At 32.3% G+C, this 20,491-nt stretch overlaps 1 protein-coding gene across 1 annotated transcript; it reads left to right on the plus strand.

Moving 5' to 3' along the window:
- The first annotated feature begins 17,635 nt into the window (after positions 1–17,635).
- Positions 17,636–19,332, plus strand: LOC145316760 (uncharacterized). The gene has a single exon (XM_080157485.1). The coding sequence runs from the start codon at positions 17,860–17,862 to the stop codon at positions 18,787–18,789; it is 930 nt and encodes a 309-aa protein (XP_080013611.1). The 5' UTR covers positions 17,636–17,859; the 3' UTR covers positions 18,790–19,332.
- The last annotated feature ends 1,159 nt before the right edge of the window (positions 19,333–20,491 follow it).

A 20,491-nucleotide genomic window follows, 5' to 3' on the forward strand; every position in this document is an offset into this window, starting at 1 on the left:
ATTTTTAAGCCTAAAACACACACTTTTACGGATTTTACCCGCAACCTTCTGTTCCCTTTATCATTTTCTATATTTCGGCGCATTCATTCTTCTATTCTATCGTCTCTATTGAATCAAACTGCTAAAAGAATAATTCTGAACATAAATTTAGAATTATCCTAACGATGTCAAACCTTGTTTGAGCATCTATTTTGTCCTTTTTGAGTTTAGTATCTTCGCCTAATTTTGCAAGTATTTTGTTGTTTTACTTAATGGTTGGGTGTTAATAAATTTCATATGTACTGTCTTGTTTTTATAGTTGGCTAAACGTCTCCGTTCAAAGGAGCACTCAAGACTAAAGGAAGACAAAGGACACAGATGGTTAAATTGATCAACAACCCTTTCTTCCCCAAATATATACAGGAGGTAGTATTTTACAAATAAAAAATATTTTTGGGCAGAGGGGATGAAATAACATCCATTATTCAATCCCTGTAACCCTGCAAGGAACCCCAAAGTTTACAAGCTGCAAAATTTTAACCAATTTCTCGTGACTTGAAAGGGGCCGCGTCACATTCGCTAAATGTCTCAATTACAGGCTACAAAATCACCTTTTTACCAACCCCTTCATTTGGGTGCTCCACTGGACCAGCAAATAAACCTGAGTTTTCATTTCATATTTTATTCGTGAATGATTAAGGTTAATAAAATTCAAAAACTGAAGCATTAAGAATAATATTTTTACAGTATGGCTCTAAATCCTATTAATTTCCCAAAGATTAAACTCGGTTCTGAGCCATTCTAAAGAATCTTTGAAAGTATTCTAAACTTAAAAAATAGGATTTATCATTTTTTGCCCCTGTGTTTGCTAATAAAAGACGAATCAATGCTTTTAGTTTTACTATTTTTTTCGGAAAGGTATACCTAATAGATTATCTAAAAGAAACAGTTGTGGTTTTGGTGGAACTCTTTTATTTCAACCCTTTAAACCCCCCTTACCTAACAGAGGGTGATACCTTTTCCATTAGATTATATTATAAACCTTCACTTTTTTACATTTTCAAACCATACTCTAAAAATACTTGAAATCTGAAAATTTGATGGTAGTTTTTCAAACTGGCGAAAAAAATAGCTTTAGATATTCTATAATTTTTTACATCTTGGAAAAACGTTCAAATTATTGTATAAAAACAGCCCTTTGATTGAATGACCCTTGATTTTATAAAAGTTTTAAATATTAATAGCAACATGATGTTAAATTTTTTACGTCTTTAGTCTCGCCTGCCCGAACAAGTATTTAAAAAAAGCTGCTATGCTATTTAATATTAAAACATACAGCTGTTTTGTGAGCCAACCTATCATTTTTATAAAAATATGGTCTTTTCTGAATACAGAGAAAAATATATGTACAAAAAATTCTTATTGCCTAAAAATTAAATGGTTTATTTGTATTTCAAAAACCCTGCTTCCATTTTCAATTTATTTCTTTTAAACTTCATATAGATGTCAAGTTTTAGTATATTTTTAATCCCTTACCCCTGTGTCTACGATACGATAGCGTCTTATGGTTCTAGAGTCGATCTAAAACCAAAACACTACATGAATTATATGTATATAGAATTTAACTGTATTTTTACCATTAACAAAAACTCTGAAATCCGACTCCTATACTACAATCTAGACGGACAGACAAACATTAAAGAATAAGTCAGAGAAACTTCGGACATTTCAGCTTACGGACAAAATAAGATGTAAAAGAGTTTTAACAAGGATGACAACATCCATAAAAGCGAAGCTCTGAAACGGTGCGATTGACGAGCATTGACTCTTGTAGAGTGTCAGAACTGAATGTACAAAATTTGAATATATAAGTTTTGACAAAATTATACGTAAATTTGTTACAAAACTTCTTAAATACAGAATTCTTTTTAAGGACATACTGACTTTTTTTGGATTTGCTTATAGAGACGCTTTGCTCAAAATATTGTACCTTATTGTAATAGGAATCAGTAATCCAAAAATCAGATCAATCGGATTATTTTATCACATAAAAAATTGTTGATAAAAAAGTAAAAAAAATCAACATGTTTAAAATGGACGCACGGACATTCTGGTAACATGCAAAATTTGAAATATATAGGACAATTTTAACATGCCTAAATTAACGAAAAAATATTTCCTTTCGAGTATCTTCTTTCTTAATAACAATTATATAATAAGTTTATATTGAAAATTAATATTTTTAGTTTTCGACCAAAATGAGAGACAAACAGTTTATCTTCTGGTGATATTTTCCTGCCGGGTCATATTAATTTGATTGACCGAACTTACCCTCGTTTGCACGTCTTGACTAATCAAATCCACCTTTGGCTTTCTCGCTCGCCATCTGTTCATTTCTTTACTTTCTTGTCCAGCTTTAGCAACCAGGGAGGGGAGGGGGGCATTGGAATGTAAATTATACTTGTACACGGAGTTTTATTAACACAATCTGTCATTCGTTGGCTAAAAAAATCGGTTACTTATCAAAACTTGATTTTGCTGTATAAACCTTCCAAACTTTACCAATAATTGTAAGGGGTAATTTGGATTATCATAATTAAAGACGTGTAAATAAATTTATTGTCCATTCTCTTTTCCCTTAAATTCCCTGATAATACCACAAACACTTCCAAACGCACGCACACAAACAAATTTTTTGTAAGCGCATGCACGTATTTATATAATATAATACAAATAATTATTTCTATGCCTATTAGTAGCAATGAACCAACTCTATAACAATCACCTGTACGTCTGTATACTAATTTTTGTTTGTAACTACTTATAGAGAGGCTTCTCCCTAGCATCTAGGAGCTATGCTTTATAAGAGAACGGGTGATGGCATAGAAATAGCCTATAACCAACAAAAAAAACTTAAAATAGCAAAAAACTGCATTATATATTAGAACAATTACTTTAAAAGGCTTTGCTCTCATAGAGATAAAACAGCCTTCTATCTTAAAAAAATAACTGAGAAAATGACGTAGCCGACAAACAGACGAACTGACGGACATTTCGAATTGTATGGATGTCATCCTTAATAATATAAAAGAGGAAGAGCAAGTAATTGATTTTGATTAACCTTCCCAACAACATTTTTGAGGAAATGCCGAAAATGTTTTTCTATTCCACTTCCGTTGAGTCCCCAAAAGTGGTCTAATTAATGCTATTTGCCTGTTTAGGATTGCCTGCACTGACCCTGGAAATTTTCCACAATGCTCCTTGAAAAATTAAATTAACTGACACACTATCGAAATGCCGATATGTCTGATATTTACGTCGATAAAACGATTATTGATTACTAATGTTGCATTGATTGTACACAATATAAAAGATTTACACGGCCGTTAAGTCGTTTATGTCAATTCGTCGGCCACGACGACGCCTTCGCCATAATCAGATTGTACGTTAATAAAATCATTAGCTAAAGAATCCTTTACCCTCGAATTTTTCTGATAATAAACGCTGTATCAAATATAATCTCAAAAAAAGGCAGAGAATTATTAATAAGCTTCGCTCCTATGGTTGAAAAAGAAGTATGGTAAGAAATGTAATTACTTGAAGAAAATTTGGTATTATTAAGTAGTATTGAGCCTCTTTTTAGCATCAGCCGTTACACTTTTAGTACTGAAAGCATTTTTTGATGACCTACTACTATCTTTGTAAACATTATTTAGAGGAAGCGAAGTTGCTCTATAAGCTTTATTTTCTTTGTTCGTGTTTAAATTCTTTTTTTTGTTTGTTAATTGCTTATTCAATGAATGCATCATTTTTTTCAGTTAGATAAAAATATTTATTAAAACAAAATGTATTGATTTAGCTTACTAAGATATTATTGATACCAATAAAATAATTAATTTTTTAAGTATTTTTTAATCGACATAAATGGGGGAGGAAAATATTGTTTTCTTTTGTTTCATAGACCCAGAGATGGACAATTTATTGTCCTACCTTCAATTTTACTTGTATCAAATTATAAATTTTGCCAGGGCTGTCCTGTTTTTATATGTAAAATTCCTTTTACTTTGTATTTAATGGATCTTGTTTTCAATGCTTCTTGGGAGTTCCTTGGATTTATATTTAGGTTCTTATGACCATTTCACTGGACACCTTAGTCTACATTATTGTGGGCTAATTTATACCTATAAAGTACACCCTCTATATTAGAGCGTTTCAAAATTATGGATTATTGTTTTCTTTCTTGTTCATATGGACCCAAGATTTTTTTAAAAGTTAGATGCGTAGTTAAAGTTAGGTTAGGTAAAGTAAGGAGTAATACCTCGTATGGAAAATGCCCCTTAAAGAGTGTTTTTTTTTTTAATTGAAATAAGGGAGGGAGTGTGTTTGGTGATTCTTTAATGGGAGAATCTATGGAACAATTTTCGCTGGTAATGGTGACTAAAAAAGAAATTTTGTTTATTTAAATATTTTATTTATCCAACTATTAATTCCATTTCACACTCACAAACATATGGATTGTTTTTTTATTTATTTTGTGCTATTGTTTTATCTTCATCGATTAAGGCATTTCTTTTTTGTTTTTATTATTTTTCATCAACTTTTTATTTATTGTAAGTTCCCCATTTAAAGAAATTTTGAAACTGTCTATTCTACATACATATACATTAACAAATTGTATCAGACAATCAGTTGAGGCCATTAGAAAACCATTTGTAACAATTTCTAAGGCGTCCCCAGTTATTAAAAAACAACTACTATTCGCTTTACGATTGCGTTACCTGTTATTATTGTTTACCGAAATCAAATTTGAAAATTTCTTAATCATCATAGATAGGTGTAAGAGGTATTTTGTGAATATTTGGCTGGTGATAGACCAAATATTATATAACAGTGCTTTTCCTCAAAAAATCTGGCGAGCACTAACCTTCCCGACCCCCTCCTTATTTTTAAAAAAAGTGGAGAAAAAGGGCCTCAACACCTAAGGGTTATGTGCTCTTTTAAGGAATACCGCTAAACTTTCGAGGTGTCCAACTTTTTGCTACAGAAACCTTGTCATAGAAAAGCTATTCTTCAACTAGGGTTTGTCAAGACGATAAAGAATAAGTAGAGATAACTTTAATATCTTTCATGATTGCTTACAGATTTTTAAATAATTCAAGGAGCTTCCTAACTAACATGTCATATTTTAAAAAATTGTATTAATTTCATTTTTCGCTACATATGGATCTATTTGTCCTTCCTTTGGTATCGACTGGCTCTTTTCAAATGAACCGAAAAAATTAAAAGACATATGGATATTATTTAAGTGAAAATTTTTGTACAGTAAAGTTTAGCCCGTAGGTTGGTTTGTTAGGTTGTTATCTTTATGCAAATTTTTATATATTATTACAATCTTTTTGATTTTATGCCTTTTATGGAGATATCTATAACAATGTGGTAGAATCTAAATTGCGGACCAAGGAACTAAGTGAAGCTTCCCTAAAACTAAGAATTCAATCTGTTCAGTAAGTTATTGAAATATTAAGCTTAAGGCATAAAAAAACTGATAATACTTTATGAAGAGGATTAATGTTTAGCATGTTGATTTTTTTTAGCTATTAAGACGAAAATATATTATATTTACAATTTAATTTTTTTTTAATTGATAGCCAAGAAAGAATTTGCAAAATTTTACGAACGTTACATCTCTATGAATTCATATAAAAAAATTTAGTATCTATGGATGCTATGATACTTGTTACATTTATGTAAAATTATATCAATAAAACTTTATCGACTTTTATCAATATCAAAAACACATATTTACATAAATCAATGAAATAAATTTTAAAAATTAGAATATGTTCATGTAATAAAAGATGTATTTGATATGGTGTATGAATAAAAAGGATTTTAATTTCCTTAAAAGCGTAGCTCGCAAGTAAAACTATATTTTTAGATGAGCTACAACATTTTAAAGCTTATAATTAAATTGGGCAAGAAAAGAAAAATCTTTTAATAACTTAACCATAAGATTCACTCAAATTATTGTGACAAAAAATAAAGCTATCAACCCTAATATTCTGACTTTTGAATTGATTGACTGACAACGTATGCGAGAGGTGTTAAGGAAAAGAATTGAAAAGACCTTGTTGTCCTTTTTTGTAATTCCTAAATTTCCATGCACGCCCTTGGTTACACCTATTGCAGCACAATATGCTGGCGTACAGACCATGATTACAGACAGCTTCACTTCTAAAAAATATCCAAGTAATCAAAAATTTGATATGAAAACATATAAGAAATTGTTATCAAAACTTTAGATAATTAAAATTTAATTATAAGATTGTAATTTGATCTTTTTGATAAAAATATTAATGTTGTTGAAAGTGGAACGACAATTTTGAGTAAACAAGAACAATGCATATACATTACAAGGAAAGCTAGTATTATCTAGATTTTAAGCAAGTACAATCCTATATATATAAATATAATTTTTAAAAGCGAATCTTTTCTATAATTAGGGTCGGTCCATCCGTACGTTCGTCCGTACGTCTGAGACAGATAGCTTTTTACGTTAATTTAGGCATGTTAGAATTGCCCTATCGATTTTAAACTTTGCATGGTGATACCTGTAGAAGTACCTGTATGTACGATTTAGAAAGCGTAGCAACTCTATAATCATTACCAGAATGTCCGTACGTTCATTTTAAACATGTTGATTTTTTACTTTTTTAACAACAATTTTTTATGTGATCTAAATATCCGATTGGTCTGAATTTTAGTATACTGATTGCTAGGATAACAAAGTACAATATCATAAGCGAAGCAACTCTATAATCAATTCCTAAAAATGTAAGTATGTCCATAAACATTACCAACAAATTTACTTACAATTTTGCTTCGACTCTTATACATTTATATTTTGATTATTCAGTTCTGACACTATACAATTGTTAATGTCCGTTTGTCCTACCGTTTCAGTGCTTCGCTTTTATGGATGTTGTCATCCTTGTTTTTAAATAATTTAATTAACGAGAATGTTAGATTTACTTTCTTGTGTCATTGATAATGAAGAAGATTATTCAAATTTTTTTTATTATATTTTATATCAGCTACACCACTAATGGATTGAATTATGATTAATTTGGTGGTATCTATGACACTTAAGCTACCCCCTACATCATTTAAACTTTTTGTTCCAACAATACTGGGGGAAAAAATAATTAGCAAAAAAGTATACCAATCAAAACTACAAATTTATTACTAATGCAACAAAAATAATTTACCATTCCATATGTTACTTACACTTTTGTCTGATCTATCTAACACTTCTTTAAAGTGATATTTGCATAATTTTAATATGTGGCTATGATGACTTTTGCAGACATGCGGGAGCTCTCCTAGCCCTTGGTTCAGTATGAGCTCGCACAATGGCCCAGAGACATGACCATGAAAAATTCCATTATGACCTGCTGGGACAATTCTTTTTTTTCAGAAAAAAAGGATCAAATGTATAGAAAGATTGAAAATTAGGTCACATAGTTCAACTGCAGTTTTATCAGTGTAACATCATTTCCACCTTAAAGTATATAAGAATTATCAAATCATCGAAATTAGAGCCGTGCAGATGGGGGTGTCCACCCCAATACCTACACCCCTCTATTTAACAATTCAGGAACGATTGTTTGACTTTGAGTTCGTTTGTGGACATCTAGGAGCTGCATAAACCCCCTTTCCATAAAACACTCCATTTCTTGTCTATAGTACACCTCCTACACACTCCCCTTGATTTTGGTTTAGGGGAGGGGGGGGGGTGACAAAAATCGTTATGGGGATATTAAAATTTTCGTGCAAAAACCTGTGCACTTCAGTCTCATCAAGGAACATGCTCTTTGATATTTTTCTATGATTTTTTTGAAAATCTATAACACTATGCAGAAACAGCAATTGCGGAAGTGATGCATACATTTTTTATCATAGAAGAAGAGAACATTAAACGTTAAATGAATCTTATGAATTTTGCCCCCACAGTATTTTATGTTATTGAAGTAACAATTGAGTCTTTTAAGGATTCAGAAAAAAAAAAACAATTCAATCTTTAAATTCTAATCAGAATTTTTAAAAAAATTAATGACAATTTTATACATAGTTTAATTTTATAAGCAAATTTTTAATGCAAATCTTAAATGTTGATTGGTTAGTCGGTAATGCTATATAATACACTTCTCCACATAATACTGGGGCACAGCAGTAAAAGTAAAAACATTCTATAATAGAATTGCAAAAAAGTTTCTAAAAGAAAATAGAAAGGGCAAAAAAAAGTTTCTAAAAGAAAATAGAAAGAGCAAAATATCAAAACTTTGAGAAAATGGCCTAAAAGCTATGGACCATTATATTACATTAATTGATTTATTGATAAGGTTTTGCTATTATTGTATTGATTGGTCTTTTGACAAATTTTATAAAAAAAAAAATTTAGGCTAGATTAGATTTTGATTTAGTGTTTATAAATGATAAAAAAAGCAGCTAAAAAATTAAATAAATATATTGTCGTAAGTTTTTTCTAAGTGTAGCTGCCTGCCACACTTCATTATCCACGGGGTTACAAATTTTCAGGGATTTTAAGGGATAAGATAATGAACGATAAACAAAATGACCCCGTCTAAAGATTAAAATTAAAGGTAGTAAAGTTTGGACACTGAAACAAGATTTGATAAATTTTTAATTCAACGAATGTGTTTATAAAACTTTAGAAAACTATATCTATAATACAAAGTAGAACGATGTCTGTCTGTCTGTTTGTTTGTATGTCTGTTTGTATGTAGCGAAGGATCTTGCTAATCGCTGAACCGAACGGCAAGGCTCCTAGAGACTAGGGGCGAAGCCGCTAGTAATTTATATCCTAATATCCTTCCTCCCTGACAGATTCCATTTTCAGTCTTTCTCTCTTTTGATAGGAGCGCAGCTGCTCTATACCTACATTTATCTAAACTTGTACAATTTCAAAAAATCAAAAACATAATGAACCCATAATTAAATATGTGACACTTTACTTGCAACCAGTGGCGTCCACAGTGTTTTGCCAGGGGAATGTATATGGGAAAAAGGAGAAGGCAAGCCCTCCCAATTAAAAATTTGAGGAGTGTTGAAACTCCCATACGCCTTTGCTTATAGCTTAAAGGATACCCCAAATTTTTCAATCACACTTTTAACCAGCCATTTTAGAGATTTTTTAGACAGATTGATATCAAAGTAAATATATCACTTTAAAATTGAATAAAGAAATCAATAAATATTGGCTGCACTACTTTTTGAATAAAATTGTCCTTGTTTAATTGTAAAGAGAGAACTGCCATTTGAGTTTGATGTTTGTAGGATATGATAGTTCTATAATTATCAATTTTATGCTCTCAAAGGGTTTCAACGGGAATCGGACATTTGATGAGGGTGGAGGGGGGGAGGGGGGATGTCCACCCAAGGAATGTTAAAGTGATTTGAAAGGAACAATAGCGTGGGGGGGGGGGGAGGGGTGTAATATAAAGGGTTAGAAAACTGTGATGCTATCTTTCTATCTATCCATCAATCTATCTATATTGATACATTAGATTATTGTGCTTTTAAAATGATTTAGGGGAAAAAAGGAAATTTTTTAAACTGAATCTTCTAGCTGTAACCACAGCTTCTAGGGTTTAGAAAAAAGTTTAGGGTCTATAGCAAAAGGGGGGGGGGGGATATCCCATGATTTATCCCCTCTAAAACTATGTAAAATCATTTTTTTACAATTTGAAGCTTTCGTGAAAAGAAATAGCAGCCGTTTGTTATATCTTAAGGGGAAACGGTCGTTGATTCAGGGAATTTTCAAACTTGACATTTGGCGTTTAAGAATTTTATTCAGCATTTTCGTATAAGCACTATAAGATAGTTATCTGTATATAAGGGTATATTTTTAGTAGCAAGGCTACTCTATAGGCTATAACTATAGTCTATCCGTACTGAACTACGTAAATTTGTTTAAGTTTGCAAAAATTTACATCGTGGAACTAGTTTTTTTGCTGAATTAATTTTTTTATACCATCTATTGAGTATATAAATAACGACACCTTTTTAATCCAAATTTTGCATAGTGCAATTGCGGCTCTGCCTATGAACATACTCATCCTTGTTATAAGAAGTGATATTGGTCGCTATATCACAATGGATATAGTATACGTGGATAATGTGATAGGGGATTTTTTGTCTTTAATTTAGATTGCTAATATAGTCCTCAGATGGTGGTAAATACATTCTCCATGATCAGGTGAGGGGATGGGTTACATTCATAAGGTGGGGATTGGGGTTACCGTTATATAAGCCAGTTGGTGGAAACATTTTATCAGGGTATGCGAAAATCTCTCACAATATCCACGTATTCTGTGTCCATTTATATCACAAATTTAGAGAAATAAAGAAAAAGGGGTTAAAACTGATTCACAACAAAGTTAACAACTCTCATTTTATGCAAGGACAATTATGTTCATGAGTAGCGCAGCTATAATAAGTTTACAAAACAGTATTTTTCATTCAGAATTATTTAGAGAATAGTGGATTTCAAAGAAAAACAGCAAAGTTAAATAGACAACCAATTAATAACGAATCAATATTTTTCATGGCATATTTCATAGATAACTTATATAGTCACTGACTGGTCTATTCTACGTTAAATTTTAAATCTTTAAAATCCGCCATTAAACCAAACAGTTATAGTTACTTTACGTCGAACTGGCGGGGATTTTCGCCAGATCATGATTAAAGAATAGATGTTCATCTAAAAGGTTATAAAGTTTATTTTTATGATGATTTTATTGTTTAAATGGTGCCAGAACTAAATTATTTTTTTTATCTTGATTTATATTTGTTTTACTTATATACTTTTTATGTTTCTTTTTATTAGGGATCTTAAGGGATAAGAAATCAGACAATAAATTTTAATAAATAAAAAATTCCCTTTTGTGGCATAAAAATATTGGTAGAAAAGTTTTGACACTGCAAGTTTGTACAACCCAATCAAGATTTGAGAAAAGTACTCTATTTTTTTAGCCCATCAAATGTTAGTTATGTTTTCTTATTATCAAAAAACTTTAGGAAAGTTATATGAAATTTTTGTTATTTCACCTTCTCATTTACCAATTATCTTTATTTGGACCTATAGATCTTTTAAACAAGTTGATGTTTAGATATTTTTAAAGTAGTTTATTTAGGTTGCTAACATGGACATTGCTTATTGGTCACTTCGTTCATCCAGTAGGATGGGAGGGGATGGGGTAAGGTGGGTGTATTGGGGGATCTATTTATTAGAGTGCATGATAATCTTTTGTAAGATCCAAGCTGTAATAAATCCCTTTCTTAAAAATGCTGATTGCCAGGACGATAAGGAACCATGTTTGATTTATGTTTTCTTTTTAAGGATGTTATTAAACTTGTTTGTAGTATTTTGGTCCTAATAATATTGTGTCGGTTACTAAGGCAGTAACCAAATCCAAGCCATGTTGGGCGTGTGTGTTTTTGTGTGTGTGTGTGTGTGTGTGCATATCAGAGTGATGGGGTTGACTAATCTTTACTGACAGATATTTTCTGTTCACCCCATTGTGTTGCAGTTAAAAATGCCGGCACCGGTCATACCTTTTTTCACCAGCGAAGCTATTCTATACTTCCAAATGTCCGTTATAAGTTAATGAAACCTGATTTTCTTCGTTTCTGTTTCAGATAAACATCTCACTAATTTTTGGTGATTTCAATAACTAATAATTTTCTATTTTCCATTTACTCTGTTCGTTCATCCACCCATAGCATTATGGGGAAAGGTCCCAGAATGGTTTTTAGCTATTTTATCTTTAATTTTAGTTTTGGGATGATTTATAGGTATGACAGTTTTATCCGTTAATTTGTTTTATAATGTAAAGATAAAAATGGATTTTTTGTGATTTAAGTGGTTCCGAATTTTTTTTTAGATATTTCCATTTCAGTCTCTCTCGATCAATGCCCTTTTACGTGTTATGCCAATAAAATAAGATAAGGGTTTGGCATTAGTAGGGATCTTAAGGAATAAGACAATGGACAATAATGTGTATTTATCAAGTCGTTAATAGACAGCTTTCCTACGTTTTTAAATTAAAATGTTATACGATTAAAACCAGTTTTGTTAAACCTGAGGGGCCGAAGGCCCAGGCTAACATTACTGGTAAATTATGATTTTTATTTAATCATTCGTGGAAAATTGTCTTTAATACGGTGTTATACATGATTTTTTAGTAGGGCTGGGAACCGGTTCTAATACTGCGAATATTAATCGGTTTAAAAGCCATACTGGAAAACGATCATCATAATGATTTAATAAATTAACTAAGACAGCAAATACTGAAACATCTAATCATACGTACAAAGTAAATTATAAAGGGCTTCTCAATCAAAGGTGAAAGCTAAAATGTTTAGATAGTACTTTATGGGAAAAATGCACTAGCCTCTTTTTTTTAGTCGCGAAGCTGCTCTATAATCAAAATTAAGGGCTTTTTGTAGAGAGATCTCTGCTTCTACTCTACAGCTGACTTGGTCCTTTGGTTAGTCTGTATTGCTCGAGTGAACATCAAAATTTTGAAATTTATGATAATAGGCTGATTTTATTGAAGATTTTGCTGAACAAAGCACATACATACAATCTTTATTTTACTTTGTCCCTCAGTCTATCGGTAATGCTCTGGAATACATCACATTTTCACAAGAAATGTTTGTTTCTCTCAGCTGTTATCTAAGATGTTCGTTTGACATTGAGCTGCTACTCTTCAACTCATTATGTTCATCTATCTTTAAGTTATGCTCACTTATCCTTCCATCTAATGAAATGTTTTTCTTGCTATTATATTTATGAGCTTCGCTACTACTGGAAGTTGTCATCTTAGTTTTATAATCTTCTTTCTACGCGAATACCTAAATACAAACCAAAAACACAACACAATATATCAACAAAGATGAAAGTGATCAATTGCATGTAGCGAAGGCTTTTTACAAAATAGCCAAAGGTGTGTTATAGGCGTGTGAAGGTTTGTGCTTTTAAGGAGGTTTGAGAAAGAGTAGTAAAAAAGGGAAAATCAGTGTATACAAAACATTTATCTCAAAAAGCAGATGAAAATTCATGTTTCTTCTATACTTTTTCTTACGGAAGGACAGACGGACGGACGGGTATTTTGTTTATGGAGTAGCTTCGTTACTAAAAATAAGTACACAAACAGGTGAGCATTACCAACAGAAAAAATTCCAACAATAGTTATTTGTAGAGGAGCTTTGCGTCCATAAAAAAAAAACGTACATGCATAAACTTATGTAAATTCCCCTGCCATTGAATGAGACAAAAACGGGTTACCCTGGAAATTTTTTGTTCAAAGTTTTGTTAAGCCATGAAAAAAAGTATTTCCTCTGGTACCTAAAACGTCCATCCAGGGATGTTGCGAGGCAAATCTTTGTTATGCATATATTTAAGTCGTCAAGGTTATTTTAAAAAGGGTTCATTGTTTTCTATATATGTATAACTAATTTCAATAGACTAGCGGCTTCGCCCCTAGCATCTAGTGTCTCTGTGTTCAAAGGTCTAAGAAGAAGGCAGAAAAATACTTTAAAACCAACCTAGGACCCATGTAAAGTCCTTAGCATGTATGCAAAGAATTATTGATTAAAGAGTAGAAAATAGCATAACCCAATACTTACACCTAAAAAATAGCCTAAACCCAACCTTTGTAAAGTTATTTAACTTGGAGAACTCAATCGGCTCAGTAGCCACAGACCAAAAACTCTTACAACTTTACCTAGTAGGATATGTTTTATTTTATCAAAATAAAATCCAGTCTTAAATTTTTCAGGAAAGATTTTTATAATTGAAAAAAGTATAATAGTTAATTATAGTATTATAGACGGCTTCCGAAATGAAAATAATAAGATTAAAGCAGTTTTGTTACCTCCGAGTACCCAAAGGCCCGTCTAACAAAACTGGTGTTAATTTAATGAATTTTGTTTTAATATTCATGGAAAATTGTCTGTAATGAGATGCTACACATAATTTTCAGTACAGCTGAGAACTGGTTCTAATCCACTAAATATTAAATTGGTTTCGAATCCATACTAGAAAAATATTTTGGTATTGATAGATAATTGTAAGATAGGTCCACAATTTACACATTTTTATGTAATTTATTTTTAGTTTCCCTATAAAAGATTTCTATAAAATAATTTTCTACAGTAATTTAGGGACTGTAAACAAAAATGTAAATAAAAACCTAATGATTAATCTCGTAATTTTTATTTACTGTATATTAATTAGAAACAAAAGAATATGGGATATATAACATAGAATATGTAGATTTTATATATAAAATATTAAAGTACATATTTTTTAACATTTTCTGTTATCATTTTATAACCTAAATAAAATGTTAAGAGTCCCCTGGAATTGAGTGAAAACTGAGCCGTCATAGCTTTTAACCGAGGCCGTGCACATGATTTTTACCGGGGGGGGGGGGAGGGGGGGGAGGGGAACGAAAAAATATTAACCCCCTCCTATATTTCTACCCACTCATTAAAAAACATTGGTGCGGGGAAGGGGGGTAAAATTAAAATTTCTACCCCCTTCTAAAAATTTTTTTATGTAAATGTATGAAAATAAAATCCTTTCAAGGGTGAACATCCTCCCCTATCCATATGCCTATGCTTTTGACCAGTGGCATGCACAGGGTTTGGCTAGGGTTGTGTAAAACTTTGAGGGATGTAAAAAGTTAATTTTAATTTCAAGGGTGGTGTGGACACCACCATACACCCCCCTGCAGCACGCCTATGCTTTTAACCCATTAAGCTGTGTGTATTGGGAAAATTCATGGCTATGAAATTGGATCTGTGATCAAACTCGGCTACAAATCTTACATTCAAGTCTTTTCTTGGATCAACTTATTATCAACACAACTACTCTATAATTGTGGTATATCACTACGTCTGGCTAGCAGTCCTAATGTTAAAATTTTATTCATTAAATTTAATTTGAATTGGCGAAGTCAATTTTTTGATATTGATTTAGAAACCATAACTGCTAAAAGTATAATTTTTAATCAAAATGGGCTCCAATTTGTTTAAACACGTTCTCTTATTTGTTGACTTAAATCTTTGGTTAATTTATTAAACCTCTTTGGGTTGTACTAACTTTAACACCAATAATCTTGTACTATAGAAGGGGTAATTTTGTTTATCACATATGGGAGTGTACAAAATGTTAAGTTTACCTTTTTAATTAGTTAGGTTAATCTATGAGGTAAATTGGTATATAAGTAGTTAGATAAAGGTATGCTATGCTAATATATATTTATAATTTTAATGAAATTGTAAAAAAAATAGGTTTTAAAAATACTTTAAGCTAAAACAGATACATCAAAACTACTTTTTTTAGGATTGAGTATTTGTTTAATTTTAGGAAATGAATCTTTGATATTACTTGAATTGAATAGTGGCCCTTCTCTACATATGGATAAAACATAAAGGATTCTCTTATCCAAACTGTAAGAAACCTCTGACCTCTTTATAGTCAAATAGCCCATATCTACTCCTATTTAAAGCACTATAACTTTAAGAATTCAATATCTTAATGACTTTAAATGAGGCGTACGATTTGGGGCAAAAGTAAGGAGAAATATGTGTTGTAAAGAAAAGGTCTCTCTTTGATATTGAGAGTTAAGATATGCCAAATATGTTATTAAAATGACATTTATGTCTAAAAGTACAATTTCTAGGCAGAGGTCTTAATTGGTGACACTTTTCATTCCAGCAGTCTGAGTGTCAAAAAAGTGGTTATTTTAGTAGCGCAGCTACTCTATAACTAAGAACTATGGTATTTTAGTCCATTCAATATTTACAATACTAACAAACAAATATGAAGATTTCTGTAACAATCAAGCGTAATATTGAAATCGTTGTGACTCGTTGAAAATTATTAAAAGATTGATAATCAACCTATCTTCTTCATTTAAAAACTGTGATTTCTAGGACGACTAGGTTTCAAAATATCGCCTTTTGAGTTATCCTTTAAAAAAAATAACTGTTTTTTGATTGTCTATGAAGTTTTTTTTTATTGCGTTGGTAAGCTTCGATTAATTTGATATGTTATTATCCTTGTTTACACATTTTTTCAACGCTCAATTAGTAAATGGAAATATTAAATATTGTTTCATCATTTTTTCATATTTTAATACGTTGTCGCTAAAAGTACAAATAAAATACTAAATTCTTTCTTAAAACCCAGCCGGTACGCCTCTAGCGCCTAGGGGCTATGTATTAGAAGGGGCAGAGAGGGGTTAGAAAAATAGCTTGAAACCATCTCAAAACCTAAATATGAATATGAAATAACCTTAAACCATCATAGGAAATGTGAAAAGGGAACCCAGGTTCAGTGGTAATCGAGATCTTAAGCATCAAAAACAAAAACAGTGAGAAGATTTTAAGATACGTTAAACGGGCGGACGGACAATGTGAGTTGGAGAATCTTCATAAAAAAATAGAAGCCTATTGTCATCTAAAAGCCGAGCTTTAGAAATACGAGTTCTCATATACTTAACGGACAAACTGACGTACAAAAAAATGCTCCTTAAACAGATAAATTATCAACAACAAAAACTCGAAAACCTGTCCCAACAGTAATACGGCCATAAAGTTTTCCAAGAAAATTTAATATAAAATCTAATTTCAATTGAAAAAAAATCCCATAAAATCATAAAACGGAAAAATCAGTATAAAATTGAAGTCAATAACTTGCAGAAAATTTTGCAACTCTTTCGCTTCCTCCTATCAAATATTTGCCATTACAAATTATTAGGCATTTTATTTAATGAGTTGTTGTTGTGAATGTCTGACGTCCAGTGTGGGAATGCCCCCCCCCCCCCCCAAATATCTCCTACATTACCTTTATAATACCCCCTTTACCTTACCCCATACCAATGCCGCGTCTCCTTGTTTAGTTGAGTGTTGTTGTGCACCTTTACTTTTTCTTGTTACTCATCCAGATGAGAGCCCTATGGTTTTTCTTCATAGATTAAATATCAATCAGATTTTCTTCTAAGTATCTATATTTATGGTCTTATCAATACATAAAATGATCAAGTTAATATTTTAATTCACATTGATATAATTGATGATATTGTTGAATTTGATGTGTTTTTCTAAATCATGCATTTTTTGCGCCATGGTTCAAAGCACTTAGTTTTTACAATTAACGTAAACTTTTGCCATTCTACACGTGAAAAGTCGAGTTTTACTCCCAAAAACATTGATAGGTGATAAAAAAACTCCCCCCCCCCAAAAAAAAAAAAGAAGAATGTACAATCCAAATAGACTTAAAAATAATTGAATCAATTAATCAAGTAATGTATGAAATTTGAATTATCTGATCTATTTATATTTTAATCTTTGTTTTTTCTCTCCGTTTACTTGGAATTGGTTCCCTAACCCCTCCCCCCATCCCTCCTAGTTCCCTCTCCCAATCTGTGTTCTTGTTTGCTTTATATAACCCCTACCCCTACTTCCCTTTTTTCTACTAAATTTCTGTCAAAGCAGAGGGACTGACGAGAGGAGGCGTGGGGGATCCGAACACAACATTGCCATCATCGTATAGTGTCGTTCTCAAGTGGGGGGGAGAAGAAGCGGAACGGAAGAGAAAGGAGAGAAGCTAGCTCGCTCCGCTCCCCTTCTCTCTAAGCGCACACATACACACAGACGTTTCTTCCGAAAGAATTACTCAGTCAGTTAAACATAGACCGAGTCGTTTGGAGTTTGTGACACGCACAGAAATCTGTAAACTTTGACGTTTCATTTAATTTCAAGTTTTCCCGGATTTTCAAAATGTTGGCGGAGGCTTATACCAGCTCCGGCACAGATGGAAATTCCAGTTCTGAGGAGACCAGCTCGTCGACTGCCCGCCTTAACCGCGGCCGACATCAGAGCCTGTTGCAGCGGAAAAAGCGCGGTAACCTGTCAAAAGAGGCAATTCAAGTGTTGCGACGCTGGCTGTACGAGCACAGATACAACGCGTATCCCAGTGATGCTGAGAAAATGTGGTTAGCAAGTGAGGCGGGCCTCACAGTTCTGCAGGTCTGCAACTGGTTTATCAACGCCAGACGAAGAGTTTTGCCGGATCTGATCCGTAAAGACGGCAATGATCCGCAGAAGTACACAATCAGCCGGCGCGGTAACAAATTAAAGCCTTCATCTTCAACAATCTCTTCGCCTTTATCCTCACCTTCCTCAATGCTAGGTGTTTCTCAGGATCGCTGCTGGCAAGAGGATGATTCTATACTTATGAATGATCAGATTGCTCATCATATTGATGAGGGTAGAGAAAGTGTAGAGCACAGACTACTGGAGAGTATCACCATATACAAAGGTGTTGATCAGGACGGTGACTCATCTGATGACGACAATGAAAACTACAGTGAGAAACCTGTGTTCAAGAAGCAGAGGTATGAATCTGGTGAATCCGGTGTCTATTCATCCACAGACAGTCACTCATCATCCTCTGACCGGCTGATCATACCTGGATTTTGCAACCAAAGACTTGCCTCCCCGACCTCATCCTCGTGCTCAGAGAGCTTTGCCTCGGACGCGAGCACCAACGACCAGCCGCTGGACATGAGGGTCAACCAGTTCAGCACTGCCACCGCTGCCGGCTGTGGTAGCAGCCAGTTTAGTGGCGCCACCAAGGTGCAATCCCACAGGGAGCAGTTCCACAGCCTTTACCTTCTCGTTGACACAGCTCTTGGCGTCAACTCTTAGTGACTTTTCTTAAACTGCCTTTAAAAACATTTACCATATTGACAAGGCATCGAACTACAATTTGCAACCAGTTTACAAATATATACATACAAAAAAAACTTATAGTTTTTACAAAAAAAAATCATATTTAGTCAACAGATTACCTTATATATACGTATATATCTACCTATCTTGTAATGTTAAAATTATTATCTTCATATTCTTATTAATATTTAGTGTTATTTTGATATTATTTGTAATATATTAAAAATGTAAATTTTCACTGATTACGCTTACCCGAGTTTATACAATTATATCTTATCTGTTCATGTTAAATCAATAATTAAAAAAACTGCCAATTTATTTTTTGTTTTATATACACTTTTAATGTTATAACTTTGTATAGAATATAAAAAAACTTTTAAAAATGACAATCAGATAAGAGGCTACCTCTAAACGTACTGTTTATGTACAATTTTCCTACCTTATTCATCCTGTAAAATAAAAAGACAAAATTTCTCGTATAATAATAATATTCTTGCTTAATAAATGCTTAGAAAATTATTCATTTGTAGTTAGTTATTTTTTAGCAAAGCTTCAGTGTAACTAGAGTTAATTCGTCTGTCCGCACTAGCTCCGCTGGTAATAATTGCTTGGATTATATTTGCTAATGTCAAAATTTAGTTAGCAGTCTGAAAAACGACCGTTTTTATCTACAATTTCTGCCTAATTTGACAAGCTATACTAGATGACTTACTTGAAGATGCGCCCCTAGCATCAAAGAACGATATCTTGCCGTGTTTTTACAAGCATTACTGGTAGAAGCGTCAAAGTGGGGGGGACAGAATGTTTATCCTCCATTCAACCCCAACCCCAGAAAAGAGATAAGACATACATAGGTTAATTCATAGGACGTGTCAATATTTCTTAAACTGATGAAATTTTGTAATATTGTTTACAAGTGCCGTTGACTCATGAAAAAAATACACGTCAACTTTGTTAAACTTACATATCAGGCTTATTTTTTCTTAGTGCAACTACTTTATACTTAACTTATATCCGCTGGTTTTAAGTATTGTTAAACTTTTCTTTGATTGAATTAAGTAGAAGATGAGTAAAAATTAGTTAAAATTAAAAAGGTAATGTGTCTTGAAGAGTCTATATCTACTAGTTGTCTATAAATGTCACCCCTTTTTGACATGTAAGAGCCTATATCTACTAGTTGTCTATTGATGTCACCTCTATAGTGAAAGGTAAGAGCCTATATCTCTACTGGTTGTCTATGGATGTCACCTCTATTGTGACATGTAAGAGCCTATATCTCAACACTGGAATTTGATCAGATTTTCCTGAATAGAAATTCGTTAAGCGACAAGCCCGTGACTTTTATTCAGGAGTATGGCACAAAACAATTTGGTGAAAAAAATATCACATTTTTTTTTGACTGAAGATTGTTCTCGCCAGGAGTGCTGTTTATCTATCAATAAGGCAAATGCGTATGACTTGTGATTGTCTGGACAAGCTAGAAAAGATCTCATTTTCTTATTCAAATAGATTTATTCTTGTCACCAAAAACGTTTTTAGTCTTCTTAGATGTAAGCTTGCTATTGATGCTCATTTTAGGTTAAATTTACACTTTTATCATTACCAAATTTTTAACAAAATGAACTATGCCCATTCTTATATGCAATTTCCTTTATCCGTGAGTTGGTATGTTAACTGA

Source organism: Acartia tonsa, chromosome 4, assembly GCF_053477335.1.
Source record: "Acartia tonsa isolate MP-2025a chromosome 4, ASM5347733v1, whole genome shotgun sequence".
Taxonomy (NCBI): Eukaryota; Metazoa; Arthropoda; class Copepoda; order Calanoida; family Acartiidae; genus Acartia; species Acartia tonsa.

What these genes read in the sequence shown, in the direction of transcription:
- LOC145316760 (XM_080157485.1), top strand. Translation starts at nt 17,860, where the DNA reads ATGTTGGCGGAGGCTTATACCAGCTCCGGCACAGATGGAAATTCCAGT.